At 41.8% G+C, this 15,368-nt stretch overlaps 1 protein-coding gene across 6 annotated transcripts in view; it reads right to left on the bottom strand.

The window, feature by feature from the left end:
* rasip1 (Ras interacting protein 1) overlaps positions 1-15,368 on the bottom strand; it is a 35,595-nt gene that overhangs the window by 2,938 nt on the left and 17,289 nt on the right. For 4 of the 6 annotated variants that reach the window (XM_088084410.1, XM_088084412.1, XM_088084409.1 and 1 more), the window contains one exon: positions 13,977-15,320. In XM_088084410.1, the coding sequence (XP_087940536.1) occupies positions 15,142-15,320 (179 nt within the window). In that variant the 3' untranslated portion in view covers positions 13,977-15,141. The other 2 variants (XR_015777936.1, XM_088084411.1) reach the window with 2 other exon arrangements.

The following is a 15,368-nucleotide window of genomic DNA, read 5'->3' as shown; positions in this document are numbered from 1 at the left end:
AAAATCAGTTGACCCCCCCCCCCCCCAAAAAAACCCAGAAAATATAAAATTATAATACTTAAAAATAAAAAAAATTAAAAAAATTAAAAAAAAACTTTTCCCAAGACATTTTTCCCTTTCAAAACATTTTTTTTTCTAAATCTTCTAATTTCTTCAAATTTCTGGAACATTTCTTACCAAGTTGCTCATTTTTTCCAGTGTTTTTTGAATGACATCGCACTAATTTGCACAGAGTTCAGAGGTTAAAAACTTGTGAAAGATGTTTGATAGCAGTTCAAGAAAAGTGCTGTCGCTCCAGGATTCAAACCTGAGCAAACTGGCTTGATTTCTTTCAAAAGAAATGGGAGGGTGATTAATACCTAAACAAGAAATGTCCCAAGATTTTGTAAAAAGTTACAAGACAACTACCTGAAAAAAACAAGCGAGCAAGCCAATAAACACACAAATAAACAAAAACCCAGAGAAAATGACATCAAAATATTTCTTTTTTTCTGTAACATAATTTTAACCATATAATTAAGAGAATATTAACTATACTTTTCTGGAAATTTTCCCCTTGTTTTTAGGTAGCTAATTTTCAGATCATTTTTTGTCACCTTTTACTTTTTGTTTGTTATGTAGTTTCTTGGACATTTCTTGCCCAGTTGCTCATTATGTTTTTCCCATTTTTTTGTGAAAGAAATCCAACCAATTTTCTCAGGTTTCAGAGGTTTAAATGATTGCGAAAGGCGTCTGAATACAGCACAAGAAAACTGATGTCAATCCAGGTGTTAAAAGGTTAAACAATCAGAGCATGTATACTCAAACTGAATTATTTTCACCTGGATGCAATTTATTTGCACCAGTAAACCCTGCACAAGACTTTAAAACGGTAAAAAAGGAGTAGAGTGAGTAGAGTAGAGTTTCTATTCGTGGTGCATTCCTCAGAGTGCAGGATAGTTATCCCGGAGACTTGTGCATTCCCTGTCCCTTTGTCAGTCTTGCACTGTTTCTGTGGTGAATTACTACGTATGTGTGTGAGTGATGTACACTGTATCAGCGCTGACCACTACTTGCCGGCGCGCCGTGCGTCTGCGTCAGCCACACACTGAGCCTGTTGTCTTGTTATTCTACGGAAGCTGAGAGCTGCTGACAAACGCAGGGGAAACGGGGAGGGGTGTGTGTGTATGTGTGTGTAAGGGGGCAGCGGGGCCTGGAGAGACGACGGGGAAAGAGTGAGGGGAGCGGGAAGACAAAAGGAAGAAGACATGTGTGACGTTGCAGCTTACCCCGCTGAGTGACTTTGTCAACGTGACTTGACCTCAGTCACATGGGGGGAGGGGAGGGGGTTGGGAGGATGCCCTTTTGCAGACAGATGGACACACACAAACACACACACATACACACACACACAAACTCGTAGAAACACACACATGCTTACGTCTGTTAGACAGTTCATCCCTGCATTTAAAACAATTTATAACCCACTGCCCCCCTTTAACCTGACATGGCCGGGCTGTTTCTATGAATGCTGACGCACATCAGGCCGCTCCATCACTGGCCATTCATTAAATTAACGCTCATTACGTGCTGACAATCGTAAATCAACCTCCTACAACAATGATTGCAGATAACACAACTTATAAGAGCGCACACGGGCAGCTGTATTGATTCTACCGTCGTTCCGCCGACCACTTCCTGTGCGTCAGCCGCGCAGAGTGTGTAAATTTCATCATAATTGTGAGCAAACACAGGAGAGGAAATTTCATATCCGCATGTTGTCACTGTTTATGTTTTGAAACAGCGTACGGACATCAGGATCTGGGAGCTGAGCACAACAGTTTGAGTGCATTTGAAAATGTTGCAAAAAGAGTTCTCTCCACATTGAGCAGACTGTGCTTTGACCGCACAGGGAGGGGAGGCGGACCTCAAGTTCACTGAAATGTCAACTTTGGTTTGAAGTGACTTTGACTTAAAGCGGTGCAAACACGGCACAGAAGATACACTGTCTCCCTTTTTTGGATTGATGTTTATGCAGTTGTTGTCGCTTTTCAGTTTCGATCTTTTGCATTCTCCCGTGGAAAGAAAACATTTACAGTAAATGTTTACATAAACTGGGAACTATCTATTCCTCATCCTTCTTGGACAGCTTATCTCAGGAATAGTGAGAGCAAGATATGGAAGTGTTTGCGTGCATTCTTCGTAACCACCATTATCATTATCTCCAGCTGACAACAGCCATCTTTTACTTGTACATCTGCTCGACCTGTCACATCCTCAACGTCTCTCCAGTTTTATTTTCTTGACCTTTGTTCATTGTGGGAACTCACAAAGCCTTAGTTAAATGCACACTTAGAGAACCACCTTTATCCTTCGAGGGCTGTGACTAAGAAGAATGACATGAAAGTTATTCTAATCTCTCTATTCTTGTTCCCAATGTTTATGTGCACTTTGACCCCCTGCTGTTTCCAATTAGCCACAAACTGCTCTGTTGGGGATGTTTAAAATGCCTTACATGTCTACTTTTATCAATAACAGTCTGTGAGTCAAGGACTCAGAAATGAAAGCTATCCAGAATGTTCTATTTTTGGCACAGAGTTCACACACATTGCCATCACGCCCCCGCCGCCCGCCACTGTCTTTTTATGTCTCCCCCTCCCTTCGCTCTCTGGCTCCTCATCCTCTTTCTCTTCATCAATCACACTGTCCAATTTCATCAGAAGGTCATCGCTGCATACATAAATGGTGTCAGTTGGCCTCAGCGTCTGCCTTGTATTACAGACGCCCTCGCATCTGGCCGGACCCCCGGTAGTGCCCGGAAACATGCCAGGAATTCAAAGAATGGCTCAGTGAACGATAAGAAGGAAATTCCCCGCAGCAGACAGGACTGGAAGCCCAGAAACAACAGGACAATCACTGGGGAGAAAAGAAATGAATGACGACAAAGAGTGGGACGGGATGGGATAGAACAGGATGCCTGGACAGACACAGGTCTAGGTTTGACACTAAGACAATAAACACAGTGACAAAGGCTATCCTTGGAAGCTGAGAGTAATGACGAGGACTGGGTGGTGACACATGACGAGAGCAGAGAAAGGGATGGGTTGGGATGACTGGAGAGAGATAGGTGAGGCGGCCACGGAGAAAAGCAGCAATCATCAGTGAAAAAATAAAACGATGCCCAGTGGTGCTCCAAAAAGGTGCCAGGGGGGCCATGCCCCCTCTGGTACAGTTGTTGCCCACCCACCTGTCCCCTGCTGGCAAAAGTAATTGTCCAGCATTGCTCATTTTTTAAGCACAAAGGTAGTGGTAACTTGTGGAACTACTGGTACCAACAACGCTGGCATACGCTCCAAAGTTAGGGACTGGTATGGCCATTTTTACAGGGGTTCCTTGAACTCTTACCTCTAGATGTCTTAATGAAAATGGGTTCTGTGGATACCCATAAGTCTCCCCTAAACTTGAAAAGGCTTGTGCCCTGTAGACGTTTTGTCCCTTCCAATCAACAACCAGCCAAGTAATAAACTGACTGATAAACTAACAATAAACTGCCTAAGCAGTCCCTCCAGGATCAGCCTGTTCTCATTCTGAAATTGTCAAATACTGCAGTGCTTTAGGCACAACATCCAAACGCCAAAAGCCACCTTCCCGTCCACATGATACGCCGCTGGACAGTGTCAGCTGAGAATGTGCCCAGACAGAACCGTTCTCAGTGTTATTACATTGGCATTGGACAACACCTGCTGTGGCAGGATGGTACCATCTGCCAGGGCTAATCCTAACCAGCCATGCCAGCACTTGCTTTTGTTGATGTATTGCATTGGTTGCCATGTGCTTTTGTTGCCTAAACATAACCACGTGCAGTGTAATACCACTTTGTGCATGTAGACATGGAAGTCCTCTGCAAAGCGGCAATATGCTACCACTTGGGATGAGAACATGTTGGGATTTCAAGGGGTTGCAATCACAGCAACTAATGCAAATTCAGCCAATCCCCATGAATTTGTCTTGACCTTGTGATTTTGTCCAATCACTACAACTTTACTGCAAATTTGACTATTTAAAGGGAGTTAAATCTCGTTTCACTGTAGAGCTGCACACAGCAAATTCACTTGCCCAACGTCTCCTACCATCACAACTAGTTTCAAACTCTGTTGGAGAAACCAAATGCTCATAATAACACCTAGTCTGAGACACCATCAGAAATATTTTTGCAATTTTCAGTTGGCCATTGTGGAAAAACTTTTCAACTTCAAAAATCACAACATGATGTGAAATTTTTTTAGAAAAGCTCCCATGAAATCGGGTATTTCAGGTCGCAAAAATCACAAAATAAGCCTGTGAAATCCTACCATGTATAGTTGCATAACACCGTAATACAGGACTGTTGTGGAACTCAAATTGTTACCTGTACCAGTATTAGTCTATGCACATCAGATATTTAGTCATATTAACTGTAAACTAAGAAATTCAAGTATATCAGTATGCGACTCCTTCACTCTCCATATTAACATAGTTTTAAAGTAGCCTATAAAAGGCAACAACATGGCCAAATTCCTGAAATTCAGATATGGCTTTTGGTTTTAACGACACCCATAGATTTTCCAGAGCCCCATCTGGCAACTCCTATGAAACATTTCTGGGGGCGCTGCTGGTGTTGCTATGGAAGAGAATGACCCAACCAAGATAGCGATGGATGGCAACAACTTAAAACAGACTATTACCCATCTGAAGGGTGTTGGGACAACTGTGGGACAGGAAGCGCGATATAGATAGATGCACGTCACAGGAAAGGCGATCCTCTTTAATCAGCCCCTGATTGGGTGACAGTGTGTGGGACGAGGCGGACACACACACAGACACACACATGCCACACAGGCAGATTTCTGGCTGCTGAATCTTTGGGTTTGACTGACAGCACCTCTTTATGACTCACTGACCCGGCTTTCCTACTGTCTCCCACACTGTACCATCTGCACAGGCTTTCAAGCTCAGTTTGAAACACAACATTTGCCAAACCCTGATCCAGATTAACTTCCCCCAGTCTGTAGTGACCTGCTAAATCTGACTTTACATCAGCACTTGCTAACAAGCAACGTCTGGCTGCCGGTGCTGATTTGGGGGCAGCCAGTTGGTAATTGTTTTGAGCTGCTAAATTGCACCAGGAGGGATTGGATTACCTACCACCAGGGTAGTGCTTCCCCCTGCTTGTATCCCTGTTTCCCCTGGATTACATCAGAGTTTCATCTGTGAGTAAGCACATACCTCACAGTCACAGGGGAGGCCAGAAACATGTCTAATGTGTTACAACAGAGAGGTGGATTATGGGATAAATGGAGGAGGACAGGAAGTGTAAACAGTCCTTCCTGTACATCAGTGATACTCAACTTGCAGCCCACTGGCCAAATCTGACCAGGTGGCCACCTAACTATTTTCTAATTCACTATTAAAGAATAAATGATTTACACTTGTTTTTGTACTTTTAGTATACATAAAGTACCAGAGTGCAGAAAATAGCATCGAAATAGAGCTTGTTTATCAAAAGTCCCTAATGTCCTAAAATCCTAATAATATACTAAATCCTAGACACATCCTAAAATCCTAGAATTTTCCTAAAACCTAGATTTGTCCTAGAATTCTAAAATCCTGAAAATATCCTTAAAAGCCTAGAAACGTTCTAAAATCCAAGAAACGTCCTTACATCCAAAACATCCGAAAATCCTAGAAATGTCCTAAAATCCAAGAGACTTCCTTAAATCCTAGAAATGTCCAAAATTCTAGAAACATCCTAAAATCCTAGTAAATGTCATAAAAATTCCTACAAACATGTATGTGGCTGCTGCGACCGCTTTACAAAGGTGGCCTCTGAGCAAAGCAAGTTCAGTATCTCTGCTATTCATCTCCAATTAAAAGATAAGACAGATGACAGTTAATGGTGGTCTAGTTTCTGTTTATGCATGCCGTTGTCTGTGAGTGTGTGTGTGTGTGTGTGTGTGTGTGTGTGTGTGTGTGTGTGTGTGTTATTCCTGTCTGGCCCAAACCCAGTCTTTTCTGTATTCACACCATAAATAATGAACAACCCAGAAGGAAATGAAACATTATCCATATAAAACTCCCCAGAGTGTCTTATCATGTGTGACATTGATTCATTCCTGTAATATCATGATCACAGCATTGACCTCGGCCAATTACAATAACAAAAATCGAGATAGATAAATAATATCCCGGCCACAGTCTGGGCTTCCTCTCTCAAACGCTGCTAATCTTCAAAGTGAAAAGCATTCTCGCGTGACAAAGCAAGTCCTGCAAGTCGCCACTTTCCCAGGTCAGATCAACATTGTAAAGCTCAAAAGAGATATTTTAAATGAGGGCCAATACATGAGACTTTATTTGGACTTGTGGAACAAATTGGGGTCGTAATTTGATCCGGCGAATGTGGACCATTCTCTCTTCCGTAGGTCAAAACCTCATATAATGACTTTGTGCGGTTCCCTGGCTTTTCGACCCATCCGAAACAGCTGACACAAGGCGGATAGGTGGGTGTGTGAGTTTTGAGGTGAAATGCAGACAAGGAGAGGTAACAGTTTTTTTGGTAGCTCCATTAAAACGAACCCCTGGGAGGTTTGGGCGACTGACAGCTGAGGTGGAGCCTGGGGGCAGCCAAGCAGGAGGGAGAGTGTTTTCATGTGTTTATGTGTGTGTTTTCCTTCACTACTGGGACTTATATATACGGCTGCAGGGGCTGTCTCTCAGGTCGGCAGCTGAGTGTGACGGCGGCAGTGGTGGTATTTCGATCTTTTACTCAAGTAAAACTACTAAAACCACCCTGTGAAAATACTCAGTTACAAGTAAAAGTTCTGCTTTGAAAATGGTACTTAATCAGGAAAATGTACCTCAAGTAGTCAAAAATAAAAGTACTCAGACCAGTAAAATCTTTAAAAAGCACCAAAAAAAAATTATTTAAAAAAGGATGAAAAAACCCCCACCCCAAACAAAAAATTATATTAAAAAAAATTAGAAAAAACACCCCAAAACTCAAAATTATTAAAAATAAATTTGAACCCCCCACACAAAAACTCAAAATTATTTAAAAAAAACCCCCAAAACTTGCAAACACCTTAATATCATAAAAAAAAAGACTTGAATATTTATCAAAATAGTTGGCAATTACTTCTATGTGAATCGATTAATTGATCAACTAGTCATTGTACATATAATAACTGTCATATAATTAATAACGAAACATCATATTTTTTTAAACTCTTTTTATGATTGCAAAAATCTACATTTTTTAAGGTAACTAAAGCTGTCAGATAAATGCAGAGAAGTAAAAAGTACAATGTTTCCATCTGATATATTGTGGAGTAAAAGTATGAAAGGAGCATGAAAAGAAAATACTTAAGCACAGTACTTGAGTAAATGTACTTAATTACATTCCAACAGTGGACGGGGGTTCACTCGGGGGTATAGGAAAAGGCCCCAGGGACGACCTGTGGAACACCCTCATTATCCTCCAGGGAGCGATCCTTTTGAGGTGCGGTCCCCCACCACCCTTCACCTCCAATGTGCCGAATCAGTGGAAGGCAGAAACCCAGAGAGTATCCCTGACACTAATATGGAAAAAAGCCTGTTTGGAGCGCATATAAGGGCAAATATTATTCTTCCTGAGCGTAACCACGGCGAGCACCTCTGACCTGGCAGTGAAAGTGCTGAAACAAAAAGCCCAAAGACTTTTTCTGCTCCATCAAAGGAGAGCAGCATAAAATAAACACGGCCATCAGATTACCACGCTGAACACGGGGCCGCGTTAGCCCGCGCCGGCTGCCCTGCCGCCCAACCCCATAGCTCTATGGGAGTTAAGTGTGGGGTCCGCTCAGTCAACACCATGACGCAAAATGGAACAAGCCTCTGACAGAAGCCCCAGGCTGATGGAATAAGGCCCCTACCCACAGGCCCACAGGCCCCCCGGCCCGAGAGAAACATACTGAGCGAGAACGGGAGAGAGAGAGGCACAAAAACAGGAGGAAAGGAGGGAAAAAGGTAGATTTTGGAAAAGAGGAAAAGACCACCAGTTCCCAAATTGGTGGCGCTGGCTCTTTCCCAAATTGAAAAGCACACACATAAATGCTCCGCTGCCTCAGAGGAGCAGCAGCGGCAGCAGGACAGACAGCCGCCAGTGGAGGGACGGCCGGGGCAGGGCAGGGCAGGGCAAGGCAGGGTACAGTGGTTGGTGGTGGTGGTTGTAGCTGCCAGTGAGACTGTGAGGCTTAGCTGGCTAGTCCAACTAACAGTGGACAGCCTCAGCACGGTGGATCTGACCTCACAGGGGTTCTTTTATATCCCCGCGGGTGCCTGTGTGCATTTGTGTGTAGGGGCATGCATGCAAAGAAAAAGAAAAAAAAAAGTTGTGTGTTTATGCGTGCATTTCACGTTCGGGTGACGTAATCAGGAGAAAACACACTGCAAAATCTGACAAACTGATCTTACTCAAAATAATCCTGAATTGACCTGAAAAAGGAAAGTAAATGTAACTATTAATTCTAATATATGTTTACCTCTTATCTAATTGTTAAGTTTGCTTAAAATTGAACTGTATTTACTTAATTTTGTGAAGTTGTTGAAAATAAAATAACAACTGATATCACTGTGTTCTCTCTAAGTTTTTCAATAAACCAAGTTAGTCAGATTTAAATTGATCATCACAAGGAGGATTTTGCCAATGATGAAATACAAATATGTACGGATGTACCTCACCCAGAATTATGCCATTTCTTAGGTAAATACGAATATTTGACGACTTCTGTTTTTCATACAAAGCTTTAAAGTTTGAACACGCTGTGACAGCAGCATTTACATCAGATAGCCTAGTAAATCAACTAATGACGACAATTACGGTTTGCTGATTTGCATTTTTTCTGCGACACTAGATATTAACAAAAGCTAAAGACATTATCCTATTAACTTGCTTTGAGCTGTAAATTCACCACTTCTTCACCTTATGGTGTGATCTCTCTCTCTCCATGCCTCTGCCTGCATGTCTGCAGCTGCAAAGAGTAAAATGAAAGTCAAGAGCACTCAATCTGCAGCAAAATCTGGGGACCAAAATGTCCCCAGAAGTACACTACACAGAAAAAATTGACGACTTAACTTAACTTTGCTTGATGTAGCAATCTCAGTCAAGTGAGGGATCTCCAACTGATGACTGGAGTCTTTGACTGTCAAGAGGCAGCCCTACAAATACGACTAACTAGTTTACAACAAGCAGATTACAAATTTAGCCCAGTGAACTTGGTTTACCGTCATTACTAAAACTTAGAAAGATCGATTTAATTACATTTTTAAAGTTGCAACAACTTCCCTCAGCTTGAAGTCACTGGGCTTTTTTTGAACAGGTTTTTGGTTAGATGTCTGTGGTTAACAAATGCTGAAAAGACACATCAGTAAATACCCCACTCGCAAATCCCATAAAAAAATCCCATAGACTATCTGACAAGGGAACCAGGGTGACGTTAGCTTCTGGGTTGGCCGACAGAAGAACGTCCTCCCTGGAGCACTCTATTATGATTAATAGTTACTGTATATTTGCACACATTTGGTTTGGTTTCCTAGATTTGTAAAAGTAAAATCAACTTGTCAGATTTTACAGTGCAGATCTGTCCCTCTTGGCCTTTTAGTCATCTCACTGAGGCCCCGCTGTCCGTTTCATCCACGAGTCTCCCCATCTCCGACCTCAGCCACAGTCTGCCGTCTGTCTGCATCTGACTGATTTCCCTCCGAGCACCTCTGACCTTCTCACCACTCGTCTCAAACTCTCGCGCAGATTCCTACACCCCCTGTCTGTCTTTTTGTCTGTCTGTGACCTAACAGAGATTCCCCTGATCCCTTGTTTCCTTCCTGGCTTTTACACAGGACTCATCCTGGAGCCATGTGCAATATTCCACTTTCAGATGAGAGCTGACTCTCTGGTGACTGCGGTCCTTAAATATTTTCAATCTGAGACACAAAATGAGAAATTTAGCTTTATTTTTGAGGAGCCAGACTCATTAAAGTCACATTGCTCTCGACAGTTTAGATCCCCAATGGTATAAGAGACAAGTTCCTGCAATATTTGGTGACTTGTTTGGACTTAAATTTAGGGGGATATTTTGGAAGAAATTTAATATAATAACTATGTTTTCCCTAGAGTATAATTGCCTGAAAATAAGAATCGTGTTTTCCTTACTTGGAATGCGCCTTTTATATCCACATATTGAGCGGATCCTAGCCAACAGAGATCGCCATGTTGCACCACTATGTTTCTACAGTAGCCCAGAACAGACAAACTAAACACTGACTCTGAATAGAGATATTTGCATTTTCGTACCGGCTAGTGTAGTCAGCAGAAATATCCACAGAGGTCTTAATCTCTAAAAAGAACGTACGAGATGATTAAAACTGGCAAAAACTCTGAATAAAGCAGTTTCATATGACAAAATCAGTGTTTCTTCTATGTTGTGCAGCACACATTAGCAAGTGCATGTGCTCATCTTTTACTCTCATAACTTAAAATCTAGACATTCAGGAGGTTTTCATGGGGAGCCAAATTATCCACAGAGGTCTCGAAAACAAACGGACACAGTGATTTAAACTGCTAAAAACACTGAATAAGGCAGTTTCATGGTTAAAAATCTGGAAAAATGGGTGTTTTTCGGCCACGTTTATATGAGAACAGCCCTACTAATAACAGAAAACTATTTCCTTTGCGTATAAAAAACAAACATGTATATATGATAACATTGTGAAAACCATCCTCATGTACATGGATCCTCAAAAACAACTGGATACGCTGTGGTATGTATGCCAGGCCAGTAGTTGGCGGTGTAATTTTGTACCACGCACCTGCACATAAAGGTGTTTTTCTACAGAGCAGTGAGTATAAACAAACAAGAAGACCAGACGGATGCATGCACGAGAATCGACAGCGTTAATCAACACAGCAGAGTCAGCAGCAGAAAAACAGCACGTTAGTCCACCATTGTTGTTATTGTTGTCCTCCTACTCATGCATGGCAATTGGTCTGAAATGTAATGCGGATCTTTAATGCGTTTTCACAGGAACCGCACATTGCTAGTTTACACCCTGACAGAAGGGATGGTGTTTTCAAAAAATTATACTCGGAAACTCGGGTTCAAAGACTAAACCGTTACAGAAGTTTTATGCAAAAACCATTACCATGTAGACACACTTGTCAATGGCCAGTCGTTGGTTTGTTCATTCTTGGTTACTGTAAAAACACGGCAGTGCAACATGGCAATGTCTATAGACAAGAACCTACTCCCTATGCAGATACAAACGGCTCACTTTTAGGGCAATGGAAACATGACTATTCGTATTTTCAGGTGATTAAACACTAAAGAAAACATTGTATTATATCCCATTTCTGTCTGGTACCTACACACAACTCCTTTAAATATTTTCAATCATAGACCCAAAATGAGAGCTTTATTATTTAGGGGACAGACCTATAAAAGTAAAATTGCCTCCACAATGTGGGTCCCCCCTATATATGAAACCAGATTGCTCAATATTTGGTAATGATGACTCCTTCGGACTTGGACCCTCACACTTTCCCCTCCGGTTTCCTGATAAAACATGTCTCACAGCCTCCATCAGAGGCCCTACAGTCATGGTCTCCTGCTCTTTCCCCTGACGTATGAAAAACCTCCTTATACTTGGGGCTTCGGGATGACGCAGGGCTCAGGTTAAGTGTTACCAGATCACTGGTAGATACTGAGATTACACCAGGTTGTAGCTGTTAGTGTTAAGTGTGAGAGCCATGGGCCCTTTCTGGTTCCTGAAAATGACTCCTGTGTGTAACAACAATGAACACAATCACTGTGGTCCACCGGGCCTCACACCAGCAGCATTGCATTACCGCGCTCGCCTCCCTACTGTTCTGCTTTTCTTTTCATCCTTCTCTCTTTCCTCCTCTGACTCAGCTGTTTTGTAGGAAACTCCGTCTCTTTGAAGAAGGGAAGAATCTTTCATTACTCGACAGCGGGGAGAGAGGAGGAGATGATAGGGCGAGAATAACTGCCCCATTGTCTTCACCCCTGCCCCTCCTCCCCTCCATCCACCAATGATAATTGCGTTGAGCTAATTACAGAGAGCTGCTACAACAGGTGTGGGGATCTGCACCTGGGTAAAGAAGTCGACTAAGTGTGTGTGTGGGTGTGTGACAGAGAGAAAGAGGATTGTGTGAGCATGTATGACTACGCAATTCTGGGTGAAAGTGTGTATGACATTTTGTCTGTCAGTGATTGAGATCACAGAGAAGTCAGACATTGGTCACCGTATTGTATCACACACTACTGTAATATCACACAATCAGACCGATAGCAGTCTGAGCCCCATCTGTGGTTAATTATAAAGCTACAGACTACATCTGTTTGACATTACTGGAAAGTTGAAATTAGCACACAAACACAGTCTCACTCTCACTCATACACCACATTGAATTTCAAATGAGAGTGATTACAATCACTTAATTGATAAATGTGACCACAGGGAGCCTCTGCTCGTGATTCATAATCTATAACCGGTCTCTCTCAGTGGCATGTTTTTGATGTCAGGACAGTAAGAAATTGGGGAGACAGAACCGGAGGCAACACTGGTGATGTAAGCGGGAGGGGGGTCTCACGGGACTGATGTTTTTTGAGCTTTTTACCGTAAAGGAATTCATCTGAAAGGCTGACCGGAAGAAAGGAAGCCATTTGGTCGGGCGCCAAAAGGAGGAGCAAGATAAGTTTGTGAAGACGTCATAGAGCTTCACTCTCAAAACAAAGGCAGCGGTGAACTGTTTTCTGAAGAAGTCTGGCTGACTAGACAGAGAAATTGACTGGATATTACCAAAACGTGACAGCTCAAGTTAACCCTTTAACACCTGGATCGACATCAGTTTTCCTGTGCTGCATTTAGAGGCCTTTTACAAGCCATTAAACCTCTGAAACCTGAGAAAATTGGTTTTATTTCTTTAGGAAATATGGGAGAAAAGATAATGAGCAATTTAGCAAGAAATGTCAAACAAAATGGAAAAAATAAAAAATAAAGAAAGAAAAAGAGTAAAAAGTGACAAGAAGATGTAAGGTTATTTAAATATCACAAAAACTAGGGAAAAATGTCATGAAAAATATGTTTAGAATTTGTCATATTTCATATATAAAACAGACAAATATATATGTACAACAAATAACATAAACCAATATACATAACAAAAACTGTACAAAAAACCTATAAAGCATATTAAGTTTATATATCCTTTCTAGCACTTTTGTTTTTTGCTAATTTTCAGATCTTTTTTTGCAACTTTTTCTTTTTTTTGCAAATTTTTCAGCCATTTCTTGTTAAGTTTCTCATTACCTTCTTCTCATGTTTTTGAAAGAGAAATGTGCACAGATTTCAAAGGGTTAAAGCTATTACTCACTCCTGTTAATGATATCACCTGTCTGCTGTCTGTGTATGACAGCCACTTGCTACTTTATGCTTAATGAGTGTTTTTTTTATTGGACCAAGGGATTGTACCACATTAATGAAATGGGAAACCCTACCAATCAGACCACTTGAGTGTGTCACGTCAACAAAGGGAAATGAAAGTCTCCCCTGCTCGTAAGTCAGCTTTGACCTTTACGACAGCTCACCTTAGTAAAGGTAACCTTTGTGTGTGGTCGTCACAGGCTCATTTGCTTGCTTGAGTCACGATCTCCCTTCGTAAAACGCTCCCTAGATTACAGGAAATGAGAGTGGGCCTCTGGAGCAGACGATAATGTTGTTGTGTGATCACCTCCTTAGTCAAGCAATTCTACCTGCACACTCATCAGTTAACGTCAAAGGGGGAATGAGTCCTGCATCGCCACCTTGTGGAATATTCCTCTGGTTGTTGAAGTCGAGGAGAGTGCCAAGCCCCAGGGGCCCTGCTGTGGGAAACAAGCTTGTCGAAGATCACACGGAAACTGTAGGTCTTAAGGAGGAGAATTCAGAGTTTTATTAAAAACAAGTAGTTTAAAAACATACATGGAGGCCAAGTAAAACAATCACGTAAAGCCCAACACCACGTGGCTCAACAGACATGGAGTTTTACTGGCTACTTTAAAATAAAATCTACAAAGACATACCAAAGCCAATACATTTATTCAACTTAAAAATATCTAAATGGATAAATGAACTGATACGAAAAAAACACAACGAACACGCAACAAAATGCAGAAAACGTGCCCAGTTTGCACTTTTTGGAGTTGTGCAGTTCGCTGTTTCTGATGATTTCCTTTTTTCCCCTGAGAGCAACACGTTCTCATCACAGCTTGTCAAATACGAATGCTTTGTCAGTGGACTTTCGCGTCCATATATAATGCATTAGGCGCCGTCCTGCGTCTGTTGTTGATGTTGCAGCACGATGTGTCCATTTACACTTGTTATACGCTTTCTGCTCGTTACATGCATATACTCTTTTTCAAAATACACTTACACTTACTTACAAACACCCTGTTTTTATATTCAGAGTTCCCACACATTTTCATTATCCACAATTTTAAAACTTTCCATAACTTTTAAAGGACAAATAATAAAATTTCCATTTCGTAAAAGCATGCGCTTCACTGTGTCTTTGGCACTTCCTACAGAAAACAAATTTGCCAGTATATTAACATTAAGTGGAAGGTTATCTTCAGAAGATTACTGTAACAATTAATTTCATTACACACCACAAAATTCCATAATTCTGCGAAAACTTTTTTTTTTTCCTGGCTTGGAAAATAAGACTGTGAAATTTCATGACTTTTCCAGATTTTTCATGACGGTTGGAAACCAGTTAATTTATTTTCCCATGCAACAAAAGCATGTGGTTAGGTTTGAAAAAATAAAAATCTAATGGTTTGGCTCAACATTCACACAGGAAGCGAACAGTGGGCTCTGGGGTGAAAGTCCAGGGTTTGTTTAACCCATCCACCTTCCCTCCCGCCCGCACTATAGGGACTTTTCAGCTCTTTATATAACGTAGTTTCCTGTTACAAACCGGTGTATATCAAGGTGCATGACGCTGACATCACTGACAAAGCAGCGGCATTTGATGAGTTGGGAGTGAGAACAGGCTGCTCAGAGACATCCATAGACAGACAGATATATGCTTACTCAAAGGCGAGTCCTCTGATTGGCGGGGAGTTCGTCCTGGTCGAGTCCCCACAAGAAGGTGCGGAGACGGGTCACTTCCTTTTGGAGCTCAGGGCTTGGGATTGGCTGGGAGAGGTCGAGGCGTGGAGTCTCATTTGGCAGGATGAGAGGAGGATGGTCCAGAAAGCTCTCAAAGATGTCTAAAAGATGAGAAAAGTTAAAAAAAACAAAAACAAACTGACTGAACA

Source organism: Plectropomus leopardus, chromosome 11, assembly GCF_026936395.1.
Source record: "Plectropomus leopardus strain MGB_pleo_1.0 chromosome 11, ASM2693639v1, whole genome shotgun sequence".
Lineage (NCBI taxonomy): Eukaryota > Metazoa > Chordata > Actinopteri > Perciformes > Serranidae > Plectropomus > Plectropomus leopardus.
Note: the sequence above shows the minus strand (reverse complement) of the source record. Positions and strands in the feature narration are given on the sequence as shown.